We start from the raw sequence: 18,913 nt of genomic DNA, 5'->3' as shown, positions 1-18,913 counted from the left end.
TAACCAACCACACACACAAATAAACACACCTGTTTAAATACACACATATGCAGCTAAAGTCCTTCTTACCCTGCATGCTGCAGATGTAAATCCAGGAGTACTGCTGGGGGGGGGGGGGAATGTGTGTGTGTGTGTGTTGTGTGTGTGTGTGTGTGCTAGTGACCGACTTCCTGCAGCTGATCCCTGCCTCTGTGTGACGTCAGCTCTCTGCTCCTCCCCATTATATGATTAGTCACCAGGCGCAGCCACACACGTAGGGGTGATCGCGATATGCCGGGCTGCCCCTCCAGCACTCAAAGGGTTAACGGTTCAGGCCCACCCACACTTTTATAAACAGTTTAGCAACCTCATTGGCGTCCTTTAACTATTGTAACCATGTTAAAAGCAAAGATCTTGCTGCTTTTGTTTTAAAAGTATTTACAAATTGCATTTCTTCAGGGCCTCTAAGTGTGTGTGTGTGTGTGTGTGTATGTGTGTGTGTGTGTGTGTGTGTGGGTGGGGGTGTGGGGGGGGGGTGTGTGTGTGTGTGTGGGGGTGTGTGAGTGTGGGGGGGGGTGTGTGTGTGTGGGGGGTGTGTGTGTGTGTGGGGGGGGTGTGTGTGTGTGTGTGGGGGGTGTGTGGGTTGGGGGGGGTGTGTGGGGGGGGGAGTGTGTGTGGGGGGGGGAGAGGAGTGGGTGTGGGGGTGGAGGAGTGGGTGTTGGGGGGGGAGGAGTGGGTGTTGGGGGGGAGTGGGTGTGTGTGGGGGGAGGAGTGGGTGTGTGTGGGGGGAGGAGAGGAGTGGGTGTGGGGGGGAGTGGGTGTGTGGGGGGGGAGTGGTGTGGGGGGGGGGAGTGGGTGTGTGGGGGGGGAGTGGGTGTGTGGGGGGGGGAGTGGGTGTGTGGGGGGGAGTGGGTGTGTGGGGGGGGGAGGAGTGGGTGTGTGGGGGGGAGGAGTGGGTGTGTGGGGGGGAGTGGGTGTGTGTGGGGGGAGGAGTGGGTGTGTGTGGGGGGAGGAGAGGAGTGGGTGTGTGTGGGGGGAGGAGAGGAGTGGGTGTGGGGGGGGGAGTGGGTGTGGGGGGGGGGAGTGGGTGTGTGGGGGGGAGTGGGTGTGTGTGGGCGTACACTTTGCCCCTAGGAGACACTGACCCCTTAACCCTGTCACTGCCATTAGTACACGTTGCCCCTAGGAGACACTGACCCCTTAACCCTGTCACTGCCATTAATACACGTTGCCCCTAGTAGACACTGACCCCTTAACCCCGTCACTGCCATTAGTACACTTTGCCCCTAGGAGACACTGACCCCTTAACCCCGTCACTGCCATTAGTACACTTTGCTCCTAGGAGGGACTGACCCCTTAACCCTGTCACTGCCATTAGTACACTTTGCCCCTAGGAGACACTGACCCCTTAACCCTGTCACTTGCCATTAGTACACTTTGCTCCTAGGAGGGACTGACCCCTTAACCCTGTCACTGCCATTAGTACACTTTGCCCCTAGGAGACACTGACCCCTTAACCCTGTCACTGCCACTGCCGTTAGTACACATTGCCCTTAGGAGACACTGACCCCTTAACCCTGTCACTGCCACTAGTACACGTTGCCCCTAGGAGACAATGACCCCTTAACCCTGTCACTGCCATTAGTACACTTTGCCCCTAGGAAGGACTGACCCTTAACCCTGTCACTGCCATTAGTACACTTTGCCCCTAGGAAGGACTGACCCCTTAACCCTGTCACTGCCATTAGTACACGTTGCCCCTAGGAGGGACTGACCCCTTAACCCTGTCACTGCCATTAGTACACATTGCCCCTAGGAGACACTGACCCCTTAACCCTGTCACTGCCATTAGTACACGTTGCCCTTAGGAGACACTGACCCCTTAACCCTGTCACTGCCACTAGTACACGTTGCCCCCTAGGAGACACTGACCCCTTAACCCTGTCACTGCCATTAGTACACTTTGCCCTAGGAGGGACTGACCCCTTAACCCTGTCACTGCCATTAGTACACTTTGCCCATAGGAGGGACTGACCCCTTAACCCTGTCACTGACATTAGTACACGTTGCCCCTAGGAGACACTGACCCCTTAACCATGTCACTGCCATTAGTACACTTTGCCCCTAGGGAGGGACTGACCCCTTAACCCTGTCACTGCCATTAGTACACTTTGCCCATAGGAGGGACTGACCCCTTAACCCTGTCACTGCCATTAGTACACTTTGCCCATAGGAGGGACTGACCCCTTAACCATGTCACTGCCATTAGTACACGTTGCCCCTAGGAGACACTGACCCCTTAACCCTGTCACTGCCATTAGTACACGTTGCCCCTAGGAGACACTGACCCCTTAACCCTGTCACTGCCATTAGTACACTTTGCCCCTAGGAGACACTGACCCCTTAACCCTGTCACTGCCATTAGTACACTTTGCCCCTAGGAGACACTGACCCCTTAACCCTGTCACTGCCATTAGTACACGTTGCCCCTAGGAGACACTGACCCCTTAACCCTGTCACTGCCATTAGTACACTTTGCCCCTAGGAGACACTGACCCCTTAACCCTGTCACTGCCATTAGTACACTTTGCCCCTAGGAGACACTGACCCCTTAACCCTGTCACTGCCATTAGTACACTTTGCCCCTAGGAGACACTGACCCCTTAACCCTGTCACTGCCATTAGTACACTTTGCCCCTAGGAGACACTGACCCCTTAACCCTGTCACTGCCATTAGTACACTTTGCCCCTAGGAGACACTGACCCCTTAACCCTGTCACTGCCATTAGTACACTTTGCCCCTAGGAGACACTGACCCCTTAACCCTGTCACTGCCATTAGTACACTTTGCCCCTAGGAGACACTGACCCCTTAACCCTGTCACTGCCACTAGTACACGTTGCCCCTAGGAGACACGGACCCCTTACATCGGACTCCTGGCCACGGAGAGCCGGTATTGACGCTGTTTGGGGCGGTCCGGATCAGGGTGTGGGCTGGGCCTGGTTAACTCACCAGGAAAGAGAAGGGCCGAGCTTGCTGTGAATCAGTAACCCGACCCGGGGGAACGGGCCAGCACGAGCCCGGGGGAACGGGCCAGCACGAGCCCGGAGGAGGCCAGCATGAGCCCGGGGGAACGGGCCAGCACGAGCCCGGGGAGGCCAGCATGAGCCCGGGGGAACGGGCCAGCACGAGCCCGGGGGAACGGGCCAGCACGAGCCCGGGGGAACGGGCCAGCACGAGCCCGGAGGAGGCCAGCATGAGCCCGGGGGAACGGGCCAGCATGAGCCCGGGAACCGCCGGCGCTGCTCCCGCTCGGACCCGCGAGCGGCTCTGGCGCTTCTGCAACTTCCTCATGTCGCTGTTTTTCGCCATGGCGGCCTACGTGCAAGTAAGTTCGTGTCGGGGACATTTCCGCCGAGGGGCAGCGGGGCAATTAGGTCAAAGGCAAATATCGCGGCACAGACAGGGCAACGTCCGCCCGGGCGGTGATAGGATCCGCACCCCCACAAAATGGCGCTTGAACCCCCCTATTTGTGACGCAGTGATTATTTCACCCCCCCGGTTCCCCGGACGCCTGGCGGGAGGAAGCCAGTGGAAGTTTGAATCGCCCGCATCGCGCCGGCTAATAGCAGCTTCAACAGGGTGTTAGATAAGCAGCGAGCGCCGGCGCTAATCCCGGCGGTTATAATGAGTTATCGCTGTGTTATATCATCGTTAAAATAAACGTTATTCAGCAAAAACATGCACACAGACCCACACACATGTCCAAACATGCACACAGGCCCACACACATGTCCAAACATGCACACAGGCCCACACACATGTCCAGACATGCACACAGACCCACACACATGTACACACATGCACACAGACCCACACACATGTACAAACATGCACACAGGCCCACACACATGTCCAAACATGCACACAGACCCACACACATGTCCAAACATGCACACAGACCCACACACATGTCCAAACATGCACACAGACCCACACACATGTCCAAACATGCACACAGACCCACACACATGTACACACATGCACACAGACCCACACACATGTACAAACATGCACACAGACCCACACACATGTACAAACATGCACACAGACCCCCACACACATGTACAAACATGCACACAGACCACACACATGTCCAAACATGCACACAGACCCACACACATGTCCAAACATGCACACAGACCCACACACATGTACACACATGCACACAGACCCACACACATGTACACACATGCACACAGACCCACACACATGTACACACATGCACACAGACCCACACACATGTACACACATGCACACAGACCCACACACATGTACACACATGCACACAGACCCAGACACATGTACACACATGCACACAGACCCGCACACAGGCCCACACACATGTACACACATGCACACAGACCCACACACATGTGCACACATGCACACAGGCCCACACATGCTTACATTGCGTTGTATACTGTGTTTGCCTGTACGGGTATAATTATGCGCCTGGGATATGACGTGGAAAATGGTTATTAAATAAAAAAACACTAATTGTACTTTTTTCTGTTGTATTTTACAGATAAATGACCCAGATGCAGAGATCTGGATTGTAAGTTTCTTTAAAGGATAAATTATTCCCGGACTGAATTGTGTAATATTAATGTGTTATCTACACACGTTATCCCACATACCTCGGCGTATACAGAGCAGTGCTAGAAAAGTGATGGTACCAGGTGTACAGGGGGCATCGCTGCTTTCTCACTAACAGCCCCCAGCTCGGTAACCTGCCCCCCCCCCCCCCCGCGCGGTAACCTGCCCCCCCCCCCCGCGCGGTAACCTGCCCCCCCCCCCCCGCGCGGTAACCTGGCCCCCCCCACACAGTAACCTGGCCCCCCCCGCGCGGTAACCTGCCCCCCCCCCCGCGCGGTAACGCTGCTTATGTTGTTGCCACACTAACAGTTCCATTTTACTTATAGTAAACCTCTAACTTCTGTTTTCTGCGCCTACAAATAGTTTAATATTTACAGAATGGGCCAGAGTAGCTTTTCCCGACTTTCGGAGCAGGAACACTGCTTATTTTTTATTTATTTTAAGCAGAAATCCCCCATAAGCTTATGAGTTTAAATGTATTTTCTCATGTTAAAAATCATGATTTGTGAGCGCTGGCGTCGGTGGTTGCCATGGTAACCTTTAGACTGCACTGGACTCCATTTTAATCTCCCGGACCCTTAATATTTCAACCGCTTATATCTCCCGTAAGAAGCATCAGATTTAAAAAAAATTGGTGTTGAAAAGGGCGAGACCTCTCAATTAAAATGGCGGGCTGCTGCGTTCACCCCCGTGCTGCGCAGGATTCTGCTTTCCTACAGTCAGAAACCGCACAAGTCCTTTATGGACACGATGTAACGCCGTTCTTTGTCTGTCCGTTTACTGAATGTGCTTTTCTGTGTCCCGTTCAGGTTGTATATACGTTTCCTGCGGCTCTAACGTTCCTTGTTGGTATAAACGCAGATATAACGGGTATGACTGAGTATTTCTTGGTGTCAGGGCATATTATCCTGGGGACGTCTCTCCGGGACCGAGCGAGGTGTTATAACCCCTGGGAGCCGGCAGGTTCTCCGGAGCAGAACCGCGCTATTTTCAGCGGCGTATCTCCCCTCCGGGTTCCGAGATACCTACCAGTGAAATTGGTGGCATTACTACTTCCTGGTTATTACAGGGGATTTAAATGGCCGACCAATAGGATGCCACAAATAATGATGTTGCTGCTTCCTATTGGCACAAGATTTGGCAGCCATTTTGTTTCCCCTGGAGGGAGATTATAACCTGCTACCTTCACTGCTAAGCATCTTGGGAACGAGAGAGGGGAGGGTGGGGTACACAGTTGAAATAGGGCAGTTCACCTTGGGGTGGACCCCCAAGTTCCTATCCTGTAAACGGGGTAGAAAAAAAGGGATGGGGGGGATTGGTGGTTTAAAATGCTGCTTTTAATCAAGAACAATTGCCATATTTACTAAGTGCTGCTTAGGACACATCTTCCCTGCCGGAAAACACCTGGCGGTCACGGGGGGGACAGCCTAGCTGTTATCTTGGGTGTGGTGGAGGAGAGGGGCCCAGCCGGCCTAGGGCCCCGGCTGTGGTATGCAAAGGGTTAAATACATCAAGTGTATCCACGTGGAATCATCATTCAAAACAAGAGACCTGCTGTGACGCTGCTCCTCCACTGAAAGGGTAGTGGATGCACTGAGCAGTCGCCCAGAAGAGGAGGGGGCGGTTACTGGGGTAAAGCAATTTAAATACGCCGGGGAATTCTAACCATGAAAAAAAAACGAGGTCTCTTTAGAGGTTTTGGGGAACCCGGTAAATTGTAACTGTAAGCGCTTCATTTTTTCAAGGCCACCTGATTTGGCGGACGCTGGCGGACCTGCAGTGCGCGGCGTGTGTGCTGGGGACGGGCAGTCTGGCCGGATACTTGTTCATTTACAGGAAAAAGAGCCTATTGCATGAGGAGGAGGGCAGGTGGGTAACAAGGAAGGGTCAACGCCGGTCCCCAAGGGCCACCAACAGGTCAGGTTTTCAGGATATCCCTGCTTCAGCACAGGTGTTGCAGTCTTCCACTGAGCCACTGATTGAGCCACCTGTGGTGAAGCAGGGATGTCCTGAAAACCTGACCTGTTGGTGGCCCTTGAGGACTGGAGTTGGCCACCCCTGGCTTATTGTAGCTCTATAACTGTATTTCACGCCTCATTAGGCCTCGGCCATGTTTAGTGCTTGCTTGCGGAAGCGCGCTCCCGCTCTGCACTGAGCCCCTACAGCCGCAATGAGAGCGGCTTTAGTAGGGGCTCACCTACGCTTCAGCAAGCGCGCGGAAGCGCAGGTCTTAGGGGAATTTTAAATTCCCCTGCTTGCCAGCGCGACAGGCCCAATGAGGGCGAACCGGCTCCGTGACGTCATTGGCCCGCCCCCGGCCAGTGACGCGCCCGCCCCCTGACAGCGCGTGCGGCAAGCAACCGCAAGGCCAGGGAAAGCACCCGCTTTCCCTGCGCCTCATCACGCCAGCAGGGAGCCTGGCCGAGGCCTTATACAGCTCGACAGTCGGATAATTTTACATTTCAAGTTTGTTTCGTTGCGACGGCCACGGGGTTCCACGTTTGGCCACATTATTACTCGCCACTCTGCATGGAGGCTACACATGCTGCATCTTCCCCATGCTGAGAAGGGTTCAAACTTCAGCGCCATTCAAATTAACCCTCGGCGTGCCCCATGACTTAGTGACTACTGTGTTCCCATGGGGTAACCCTCTTCTGTTTCCTACAAAATGGCCACCGCAGTCATGTGACCGAGCGGTGCTGGAGGGGCTGTGGCACTAAGGCACCACGACTCCTCTGGCACTCAAGGGGTTAATTGAGGTATATACTCTTCTCCGGCCCAGGGAAGATGTTTGCCCCAGCACATTAATTTCAGCTCTGGGGACCCCATGATTCTAGAGAGACTTACCAGGGAAGGTCCCCCCGTGTGGCTGAACGTGGTATGTAGTTACACAGGGTTAGGGTTACCAGGGAAGGTCCCCCCCGTGTGGCTGAACGTGGTATGTAGTTACACAGGGTTAGGGTTACCAGGGAAGGTCCCCCCCATGTGGCTGAACGTGGTATGTAGTTACACAGGGTTAGGGTTACCAGAGAAGGTCCCCCCCGTGGGGCTGAACGTGGTATGTAGTTACACAGGGTTAGGGTTACCAGGGAAGTTCCCCCCCGTGGGGCTGAACGTGGTATGTAGTTACACAGGGTTAGGGTTACCAGGGAAGGTCCCCCCCGTGGGGCTGAACGTGGTATGTAGTTACACAGGGTTAGGGTTACCAGGGAAGGTCCCCCCGTGGGGCTGAACGTGGTATGTAGTTACACAGGGTTAGGGTTACCAGGTAAGGTCCCCCCCGTGGGGCTGAACGTGGTATGTAGTTACACAGGGTTAGGGTTACCAGGTAAGGTCCCCCCCGTGGGGCTGAACGTGGTATGTAGTTACACAGGGTTAGGGTTACCAGGAAAAGTCCCCCCCGTGGGGCTGAACGTGGTATGTAGTTACACAAGGTTAGGGTTACCAGGGAAGGTCCCCCCCGTGGGGCTGAACGTGGTATGTAGTTACACAGGGTTAGGGTTACCAGGGAAGGTCCCCCCCGTGGGGCTGAACGTGGTATGTAGTTACACAGGGTTAGGGTTACCAGGGAAGGTCCCCCCCGTGGGGCTGGACGTGGTATGTAGTTACACAGGGTTAGGGTTACCAGGGAAGGTCCCCCCCGTGGGGCTGGACGTGGTATGTAGTTACACAGGGTTAGGGTTACCAGGGAAGGTCCCCCCCCTGTGGCTGAACGTGGTATGTAGTTACACAGGGTTAGGGTTACCAGGGAAGGTCCCCCCCGTGGGGCTGAACGTGGTATGTAGTTACACAAGGTTAGGGTTACCAGGGAAGGTCCCCCCCGTGGGGCTGAACGTGGTATGTAGTTACACAGGGTTAGGGTTACCAGGGAAGGTCCCCCCCGTGGGGCTGAACGTGGTATATAGTTACACAGGGTTAGGGTTACCAGGTAAGGTCCCCCCCGTGGGGCTGAACGTGGTATGTAGTTACACAGGGTTAGGGTTACCAGGTAAGGTCCCCCCCCGTGGGGCTGAACGTGGTATGTAGTTACACAGGGTTAGGGTTACCAGGTAAGTCCCCCCCGTGGGGCTGAACGTGGTATGTAGTTACACAGGGTTAGGGTTACCAGGTAAGGTCCCCCCCGTGGGGCTGAACGTGGTATGTAGTTACACAGGGTTAGGGTTACCAGGGAAGGTCCCCTCCGTGGGGCTGAACGTGGTATGTAGTTACACAGAGTTTGGGTTACCAGGTAAGGTCCCCCCCGTGGGGCTGAACGTGGTATGTAGTTACACAGGGTTAGGGTTACCAGGTAAGGTCCCCCCCGTGGGGCTGAACGTGGTATGTAGTTACACAGGGTTAGGGTTACCAGGGAAGGTCCCCCCCGTGTGGCTGAACGTGGTATGTAGTTACACAGGGTTAGGGTTACCAGGGAAGGTCCCCCCCGTGGGGCTGAACGTGGTATGTAGTTACACAGGGTTAGGGTTACCAGGGAAGGTCCCCCCCGTGGGGCTGAACGTGGTATGTAGTTACACAGGGTTAGGGTTACCAGGGAAGGTCCCCCCCGTGTGGCTGAACGTGGTATGTAGTTACACAAGGTTAGGGTTACCAGGGAAGGTCCCCCCCGTGGGGCTGAACGTGGTATGTAGTTACACAGGGTTAGAGTTACCAGGTAAGGTCCCCCCCGTGGGGCTGAACGTGGTATGTAGTTACACAGGGTTAGTGTTACCAGGGAAGGTCCCTCCCGTGGGGCTGGACGTGGTATGTAGTTACACAGGGTTAGGGTTACCAGGGAAGGTCCCCCCGTGTGGCTGAACGTGGTATGTAGTTACACAGGGTTAGGGTTACCAGGTAAGGTCCCCCCCGTGGGACTGAACGTGGTATGTAGTTACACAGGGTTAGGGTTACCAGGGAAGGTCCCCCCGTGTGGCTGAACGTGCTATGTAGTTACACAGGGTTAGGGTTACCAGGGAAGGTCCCCCCCGTGGGGCTGAACGTGGTATGTAGTTACACAGGGTTAGGGTTACCAGGGAAGGTCCCCCCCGTGGGGCTGAACGTGGTATGTAGTTACACAGGGTTAGGGTTACCAGGTAAGGTCCCCCCCGTGGGGCTGGACGTGGTATGTAGTTACACAGGGTTAGGGTTACCAGGGAAGGTCCCCCCCGTGGGGCTGAACGTGGTATGTAGTTACACAGGGTTAGGGTTACCAGGGAAGGTCCCCCCCGTGGGGCTGAACGTGGTATGTAGTTACACAGGGTTAGGGTTACCAGGGAAGGTCCCCCCCGTGGGGCTGAACGTGGTATGTAGTTACACAGGGTTAGGGTTACCAGGTAAGGTCCCCCCCGTGGGGCTGGACGTGGTATGTAGTTACACAGGGTTAGGGTTACCAGGTAAGGTCCCCCCCCTGTGGCTGAACGTGGTATGTAGTTACACAGGGTTAGGGTTACCAGGGAAGGTCCCCCCCGTGGGGCTGAACGTGGTATGTAGTTACACAAGGTTAGGGTTAGGGTTACCAGGGAAGGTCCCCCCCGTGGGGCTGAACGTGGTATGTAGTTACACAGGGTTAGGGTTACCAGGGAAGGTCCCCCCCGTGGGGCTGAACGTGGTATGTAGTTACACAGGGTTAGGGTTACCAGGGAAGGTCCCCTCCGTGGGGCTGAACGTGGTATGTAGTTACACAGGGTTAGGGTTACCAGGTAAGGTCCCCCCCGTGTGGCTGAACGTGGTATGTAGTTACACAGGGTTAGGGTTACCAGGGAAGGTCCCCCCGTGGGGCTGAACGTGGTATGTAGTTACACAGGGTTAGGGTTACCAGGTAAGGTCCCCCCCGTGGGGCTGAACGTGGTATGTAGTTACACAGGGTTAGGGTTACCAGGTAAGGTCCCCCCCCGTGGGGCTGAACGTGGTATGTAGTTACACAGGGTTAGGGTTACCAGGGAAGGTCCCCTCCGTGGGGCTGAACGTGGTATGTAGTTACACAGGGTTAGGGTTACCAGGTAAGGTCCCCCCCGTGGGGCTGAACGTGGTATGTAGTTACACAGGGTTAGGGTTACCAGGGAAGGTCCCCCCCGAGGGGCTGAACGTGGTATGTAGTTACACAGGGTTTGGGTTACCAGGTAAGGTCCCCCCCGTGGGGCTGAACGTGGTATGTAGTTACACAGGGTTAGGGTTACCAGGTAAGGTCCCCCCCGTGGGACTGAACGTGGTATGTAGTTACACAGGGTTAGGGTTACCAGGGAAGGTCCCCCCGTGGGGCTGAACGTGGTATGTAGTTACACAGGGTTAGGGTTACCAGGGAAGGTCCCCCCCGTGGGGCTGAACGTGGTATGTAGTTACACAGGGTTAGGGTTACCAGGGAAGGTCCCCCCCGTGGGGCTGAACGTGGTATGTAGTTACACAGGGTTAGGGTTACCAGGGAAGGTCCCCCCCCGTGGGGCTGAACGTGGTATGTAGTTACACAGGGTTAGGGTTACCAGGGAAGGTCCCCCCCCGTGGGGCTGAACGTGGTATGTAGTTACACAGGGTTAGGGTTACCAGGGAAGGTCCCTCCCGTGGGGCTGAACGTGGTATGTAGTTACACAGGGTTAGGGTTACCAGGGAAGGTCCCCCCCGTGGGGCTGAACGTGGTATGTAGTTACACAGGGTTAGGGTTACCAGGGAAGGTCCCCCCGTGGGGCTGAACGTGGTATGTAGTTACACAGGGTTAGGGTTACCAGGTAAGGTCCCCCCCGTGGGGCTGAACGTGGTATGTAGTTACACAGGGTTAGGGTTACCAGGTAAGGTCCCCCCCGTGGGGCTGAACGTGGTATGTAGTTACACAGGGTTAGGGTTACCAGGGAAAGTCCCCCCCGTGGGGCTGAACGTGGTATGTAGTTACACAAGGTTAGGGTTACCAGGGAAGGTCCCCCCCGTGGGGCTGAACGTGGTATGTAGTTACACAGGGTTAGGGTTACCAGGGAAGGTCCCCCCCGTGGGGCTGAACGTGGTATGTAGTTACACAGGGTTAGGGTTACCAGGGAAGGTCCCCCCCGTGGGGCTGGACGTGGTATGTAGTTACACAGGGTTAGGGTTACCAGGGAAGGTCCCCCCCGTGGGGCTGGACGTGGTATGTAGTTACACAGGGTTAGGGTTACCAGGGAAGGTCCCCCCCCTGTGGCTGAACGTGGTATGTAGTTACACAGGGTTAGGGTTACCAGGGAAGGTCCCCCCCGTGGGGCTGAACGTGGTATGTAGTTACACAAGGTTAGGGTTACCAGGGAAGGTCCCCCCCGTGGGGCTGAACGTGGTATGTAGTTACACAGGGTTAGGGTTACCAGGGAAGGTCCCCCCCGTGGGGCTGAACGTGGTATATAGTTACACAGGGTTAGGGTTACCAGGTAAGGTCCCCCCCGTGGGGCTGAACGTGGTATGTAGTTACACAGGGTTAGGGTTACCAGGTAAGGTCCCCCCCCGTGGGGCTGAACGTGGTATGTAGTTACACAGGGTTAGGGTTACCAGGTAAGTCCCCCCCGTGGGGCTGAACGTGGTATGTAGTTACACAGGGTTAGGGTTACCAGGTAAGGTCCCCCCCGTGGGGCTGAACGTGGTATGTAGTTACACAGAGTTTGGGTTACCAGGTAAGGTCCCCCCCGTGGGGCTGAACGTGGTATGTAGTTACACAGGGTTAGGGTTACCAGGTAAGGTCCCCCCCGTGGGGCTGAACGTGGTATGTAGTTACACAGGGTTAGGGTTACCAGGGAAGGTCCCCCCCGTGTGGCTGAACGTGGTATGTAGTTACACAGGGTTAGGGTTACCAGGGAAGGTCCCCCCCGTGGGGCTGAACGTGGTATGTAGTTACACAGGGTTAGGGTTACCAGGGAAGGTCCCCCCCGTGGGGCTGAACGTGGTATGTAGTTACACAGGGTTAGGGTTACCAGGGAAGGTCCCCCCCGTGTGGCTGAACGTGGTATGTAGTTACACAAGGTTAGGGTTACCAGGGAAGGTCCCCCCCGTGGGGCTGAACGTGGTATGTAGTTACACAGGGTTAGAGTTACCAGGTAAGGTCCCCCCCGTGGGGCTGAACGTGGTATGTAGTTACACAGGGTTAGTGTTACCAGGGAAGGTCCCTCCCGTGGGGCTGGACGTGGTATGTAGTTACACAGGGTTAGGGTTACCAGGGAAGGTCCCCCCGTGTGGCTGAACGTGGTATGTAGTTACACAGGGTTAGGGTTACCAGGTAAGGTCCCCCCCGTGGGACTGAACGTGGTATGTAGTTACACAGGGTTAGGGTTACCAGGGAAGGTCCCCCCGTGTGGCTGAACGTGCTATGTAGTTACACAGGGTTAGGGTTACCAGGGAAGGTCCCCCCCGTGGGGCTGAACGTGGTATGTAGTTACACAGGGTTAGGGTTACCAGGGAAGGTCCCCCCCGTGGGGCTGAACGTGGTATGTAGTTACACAGGGTTAGGGTTACCAGGTAAGGTCCCCCCCGTGGGGCTGGACGTGGTATGTAGTTACACAGGGTTAGGGTTACCAGGGAAGGTCCCCCCCGTGGGGCTGAACGTGGTATGTAGTTACACAGGGTTAGGGTTACCAGGGAAGGTCCCCCCCGTGGGGCTGAACGTGGTATGTAGTTACACAGGGTTAGGGTTACCAGGGAAGGTCCCCCCCGTGGGGCTGAACGTGGTATGTAGTTACACAGGGTTAGGGTTACCAGGTAAGGTCCCCCCCGTGGGGCTGGACGTGGTATGTAGTTACACAGGGTTAGGGTTACCAGGTAAGGTCCCCCCCCTGTGGCTGAACGTGGTATGTAGTTACACAGGGTTAGGGTTACCAGGGAAGGTCCCCCCCGTGGGGCTGAACGTGGTATGTAGTTACACAAGGTTAGGGTTAGGGTTACCAGGGAAGGTCCCCCCCGTGGGGCTGAACGTGGTATGTAGTTACACAGGGTTAGGGTTACCAGGGAAGGTCCCCCCCGTGGGGCTGAACGTGGTATGTAGTTACACAGGGTTAGGGTTACCAGGGAAGGTCCCCTCCGTGGGGCTGAACGTGGTATGTAGTTACACAGGGTTAGGGTTACCAGGTAAGGTCCCCCCCGTGTGGCTGAACGTGGTATGTAGTTACACAGGGTTAGGGTTACCAGGGAAGGTCCCCCCGTGGGGCTGAACGTGGTATGTAGTTACACAGGGTTAGGGTTACCAGGTAAGGTCCCCCCCGTGGGGCTGAACGTGGTATGTAGTTACACAGGGTTAGGGTTACCAGGTAAGGTCCCCCCCCGTGGGGCTGAACGTGGTATGTAGTTACACAGGGTTAGGGTTACCAGGGAAGGTCCCCTCCGTGGGGCTGAACGTGGTATGTAGTTACACAGGGTTAGGGTTACCAGGTAAGGTCCCCCCCGTGGGGCTGAACGTGGTATGTAGTTACACAGGGTTAGGGTTACCAGGGAAGGTCCCCCCCGAGGGGCTGAACGTGGTATGTAGTTACACAGGGTTAGGGTTACCAGGTAAGGTCCCCCCCGTGGGGCTGAACGTGGTATGTAGTTACACAGGGTTAGGGTTACCAGGGAAGGTCCCCTCCGTGGGGCTGAACGTGGTATGTAGTTACACAGAGTTTGGGTTACCAGGTAAGGTCCCCCCCGTGGGGCTGAACGTGGTATGTAGTTACACAGGGTTAGGGTTACCAGGTAAGGTCCCCCCCGTGGGGCTGAACGTGGTATGTAGTTACACAGGGTTAGGGTTACCAGGGAAGGTCCCCCCCGTGTGGCTGAACGTGGTATGTAGTTACACAGGGTTAGGGTTACCAGGGAAGGTCCCCCCCGTGGGGCTGAACGTGGTATGTAGTTACACAGGGTTTGGGTTACCAGGTAAGGTCCCCCCCGTGGGGCTGAACGTGGTATGTAGTTACACAGGGTTAGGGTTACCAGGTAAGGTCCCCCCCGTGGGACTGAACGTGGTATGTAGTTACACAGGGTTAGGGTTACCAGGGAAGGTCCCCCCGTGGGGCTGAACGTGGTATGTAGTTACACAGGGTTAGGGTTACCAGGGAAGGTCCCCCCCGTGGGGCTGAACGTGGTATGTAGTTACACAGGGTTAGGGTTACCAGGGAAGGTCCCCCCCGTGGGGCTGAACGTGGTATGTAGTTACACAGGGTTAGGGTTACCAGGGAAGGTCCCCCCCCGTGGGGCTGAACGTGGTATGTAGTTACACAGGGTTAGGGTTACCAGGGAAGGTCCCCCCCGTGGGGCTGAACGTGGTATGTAGTTACACAGGGTTAGGGTTACCAGGGAAGGTCCCTCCCGTGGGGCTGAACGTGGTATGTAGTTACACAGGGTTAGGGTTACCAGGGAAGGTCCCCCCCGTGGGGCTGAACGTGGTATGTAGTTACACAGGGTTAGGGTTACCAGGGAAGGTCCCCCCCGTGTGGCTGAACGTGGTATGTAGTTACACAGGGTTAGGGTTACCAGGTAAGGTCCCCCCCGTGTGGCTGAACGTGGTATGTAGTTACACAGGGTTAGGGTTACCAGGGAAGGTCCCCCCCCGTGTGGCTGAACGTGGTATGTAGTTACACAGGGTTAGGGTTACCAGGTAAGGTCCCCCCCGTGGGGCTGAACGTGGTATGTAGTTACACAGGGTTAGGGTTACCAGGTAAGTCCCCCCCGTGGGGCTGAACGTGGTATGTAGTTACACAGGGTTAGGGTTACCAGGGAAGGTCCCCCCCGTGGGGCTGAACGTGGTATGTAGTTACACAGGGTTAGGGTAACCAGGGAAGGTCCCCCCCGTGTGGCTGAACGTGGTATGTAGTTACACAGGGTTAGGGTTACCAGGTAAGGTCCCCCCCGTGGGGCTGAACGTGGTATGTAGTTACACAGGGTTAGGGTTACCAGGTAAGGTCCCCCCCGTGGGGCTGAACGTGCTATGTAGTTACACAGGGTTAGGGTTACCAGGGAAGGTCCCCCCCGTGGGGCTGAACGTGGTATGTAGTTACACAGGGTTAGGGTTACCAGGGAAGGTCCCCCCCGTGGGGCTGAACGTGGTATGCAGTTACACAGGGTTAGGGTTACCAGGGAAACTGCGGAAGTACAAATCATGGAGCTGCCGCCCAGCAGAGGTGGTCGCGGCTAAAACAGGAGGGGAATTTTACAATGATTGGGATAGCCCAGTGAGGTCAAACTCAGTCCTCGGGTGACACCAACGGGTTAGGTTTGTAAGGATAACCCTGCTTCAGCACAGGTGGATTGTACATAACTGCCGGCCTGGGTGATTCCTTGAAGAGGCCGTTGCGTCGCTGTGACAACACACTCTGGGGTGAGGTCCGGAGACTCTGCAGCTCCCTCCCCCGGGCGGACGCTGGATGTCGGCGCCGACAGGAGCGACAGTATTATAGGCGGTCAGGGAGCTACAGCACCGACCCACCTGGGAAGCCCTGATCGCTCAATCAGTGGCTCAGTCATTTTCATTGAACCACCTGTGCTGAAGCGGGGACATCCTTAATAACGGACCTGTCTGTGGCCTCTAGGACCGAGTTTGGGCACCACTGAGACACAAGGATATCCTTAAAATAGAATAAACCAAAGGCCCTAAAAGGGTGCGAGCTCTCCCAGTGGGCCGGAGGCTGGGCAGGCCCGGAAGTCACAGTTATGGGAACATCAGATTGTACCTTTTTGGTCTAAATCTAGGGGTCATCTTCTCCTGTTCCTGCCATTGGGGGGGGGGGGGGGGGGTAGGGAAGACCAAGGATCTTGAATTTCCATGGAACTGTTGGTTTCCACGGAAGTCTCCGTACCGAACGGAACGGCTAATTCCCGCTTTCTCTTCGCAGGGAGCTCTGCGGATTGGGGATAATTGCCGTATGGATGCTTCTTTGTCGCAAATCCGAAAAGTACGTCTTGTATCCCGCTCTCCCCTGGGTCTCTCGCTCCAAAATCCCTTTAACAACAAATGCTGCTTCCTGAATGAAGATAAGGCGGCCGTCTCTTTACCGTCTGCGGGATCTACACCAGGGGGGGCTCGAGACCTCCGAACAGGTCAGGTTTCAGGATATCCCTGCTTCAGCACAGGGGGTGCAGTCTTTTACTGAGCCACCTGTGCTGAAGCTGGGATAGCCTTAAAACCTGACCGGTGGGGCGGGGGGTGAGGACGGGCGTTTGCCGGCCCTGATCTACACCGACTTTGTTTTCATCTCCTGCAATGGTTTTTGGCGTGGGTTGTTTTAATCTGCGGTACTGACCCTGCCTTTAAAGTGGGTTTTTAATCAGTTTCTTGTGACCTTGGGCATGTCCCTTTACCTCGCTGTGCCCCAAGTACAAGAAATGAGCCCTGTACAGTGTAAGAAACGCCATTCTACCCAGAGTCCTTGATGCTAAACAGGACATGATCAAGCGGAATGGGACATTTGTTCCCGGCTATCGTGCCGTGACCAAGTCTCCGCTGACCGACCCTCCGCCGCCGGACACTGAGCCGCCAAGGTAAGTTAATTTAAGGGTTAATTTAGCGGTTAGGGTAGGGTGTTAAAGATAGGGGTTTAGGGTAAGGGGTTTTAGGGCAGGGGTTACGCGTTAGGATTAGGGTTGTTTACGGTACGGTTAGGGACTTACATTGGTGGCACAGTGGCCTGTGGCGTGATGTCTCTGCGGCGAGGTTGGTGGCGAGAGCGCGATCATGTGCCGCTCCCAGCATCAATGTAACTATTAAAGTTCTGGTTCCGTAGCCTGACACCCACATCCCACCCCTCGCATGTATCTGAATATAATACCCGGTTTATTTGCCCTGCAGACAGGCGGTCGGGGCAATCAGACTACCCCTCGCATGTATCTGAATATAATACCTGGTTTATTTGCCCTGCAGACAGGCGGTCGGGGCAATCAGACTATCCGTCGCATGTATCTGAATATAATACCCGGTTTATTTGCCCTGCAGACAGGCGGTCGGGGCAATCAGACTATCCGTCGCTGTTTTCATTTCAATTTTTCCATTTTTAACCTGGCTCTATATTTATATCAACAAGGAAATGAGGTCGGCGTGGCCCCAGCACTGCAAAACGGTCCTATAACCAGGAGGTAAGCGGCTACCTCGTCATAATGCACCAACATATACCGCAGCGCAGTACAATGAGAGGTAACACTGAAACATTGCCCAGGCTGGTGCATTGAGTGAGAGGGGGCTTTTTAATGCCACGGGGACTTTCAATTGGGCATCTTAACACAGCAATCCCCCCTAACTAACCCCGTTTATCTTTTACAGGAACTGCGGGGAGCCCGGAGCGGGACCTCGCTCTTTTTATGCTGTGGGACCTCCCAGCTCCCGAGAACTTGAAGTTGCCAGTATTGCTTCCTTGTGTTAACAGGGGATTTAATTAGCCATGCTATAGGAAGCTGCAACCAATGCCTCCTATTGGGCAGAGATGTGGTGGCCATTTTGTTTCCCCTGGAGGGAGATTTAAACCCGGTTATTCACTGGGAAGTATCTCAAGACCCAAGTGTAACTGGAGCTGAAAATAGTGCGATTCAGCACCGAAGAACCCCCCTAGGTTACTTCCCCTGTAGATCTCGCGCCCACGGCTTTCTGTAGCTTGTACAGCTATGGCGTCCATAGTTACAGAGATGGCAACCGACGTCGCACGCGCCAAATTCAACGTGCAGAAATTCAATGCGCATGTCCATAGAGCGCTCGTGGACGAGACACACGGCGTGATGTCCGGGTCACATGCGCGGTTCACCCAATGAGGGCAAATCGCTCACGTGACATCAGAGGCACGCCCCCAAACATTGAATGGGAGCTGCTTTTGGTCGTGTCTCCTCCTCCAGGCCCCACAGGCCATGGATCATGCGTCAAATTCCCATGATGTCACAATGTGTTTGGCAATACTGCGACCTCACAGCGGAAAGCCTGTTCTATAGCTCAAAGTTCTCAGATCTGATCAAAAATGGTCCGAGTACAAAGATGATTTGTATGGCGGGGGGGGGGGGGGGGGGGGCGCGGGAGGCGTCGGGCGTCTTCACAGGATGTAATTTCTCTTCAGAAGGACTTGGAGAGACTGGAAACGTGGGCAGGTAAATGGCAAATGAGGTTTAATACAGATAAATGTAAGGTTATGCATTTGGGATGCAAGAATAAAAAGGCGACTTACAAATTAAATGGAGATATATTGGGGGAATCCTTGATGGAGAAGGATTTAGGAGTGCTTGTAGACAGCAGGCTTAGCAATAGTGCCCAATGTCATGCAGTAGCTGCAAAGGCAAACAAGATCGTACCTTGTATTAAGTGGGCAATGGATGGAAGGGAAGTAAACATAATTATGCCCCTTTACAAAGCACTAGTAAGACC

The 18,913-nt window shown here is 55.1% G+C and overlaps 1 protein-coding gene across 6 annotated transcripts; it reads left to right on the top strand.

The window, feature by feature from the left end:
* The first annotated feature begins 2,874 nt into the window (after window positions 1–2,874).
* TMEM220 (transmembrane protein 220) lies at window positions 2,875–18,557 on the top strand. 6 transcript variants are annotated; one of them, XM_075579619.1, is made up of 7 exons: window positions 2,877–3,367; window positions 4,568–4,597; window positions 5,448–5,508; window positions 6,384–6,507; window positions 16,410–16,469; window positions 17,595–17,646; window positions 17,831–18,557. In XM_075579619.1, exons 1-6 carry the CDS (start codon window positions 3,143–3,145, stop codon window positions 17,599–17,601), a joined length of 507 nt encoding a protein of 168 aa, XP_075435734.1. In that variant the 5' UTR covers window positions 2,877–3,142; the 3' UTR covers window positions 17,602–17,646; window positions 17,831–18,557. The 6 variants fall into 6 exon arrangements, 4 of the variants coding, with proteins under 4 accessions (XP_075435733.1, XP_075435732.1, XP_075435734.1 ...); XM_075579616.1 differs by having other exon boundaries at window positions 2,882–3,367; window positions 17,507–17,646; XM_075579618.1 differs by lacking the exon at window positions 17,831–18,557 and having other exon boundaries at window positions 2,875–3,367; window positions 17,435–17,642.
* The last annotated feature ends 356 nt before the right edge of the window (window positions 18,558–18,913 follow it).

The sequence above is a fragment of the Ascaphus truei genome, chromosome 22 (genome assembly GCF_040206685.1).
Source record: "Ascaphus truei isolate aAscTru1 chromosome 22, aAscTru1.hap1, whole genome shotgun sequence".
Lineage (NCBI taxonomy): Eukaryota > Metazoa > Chordata > Amphibia > Anura > Ascaphidae > Ascaphus > Ascaphus truei.
The sequence above is the reverse complement of the archived record's forward strand: the minus strand, read 5'-3'. Positions and strand labels throughout refer to the sequence as shown.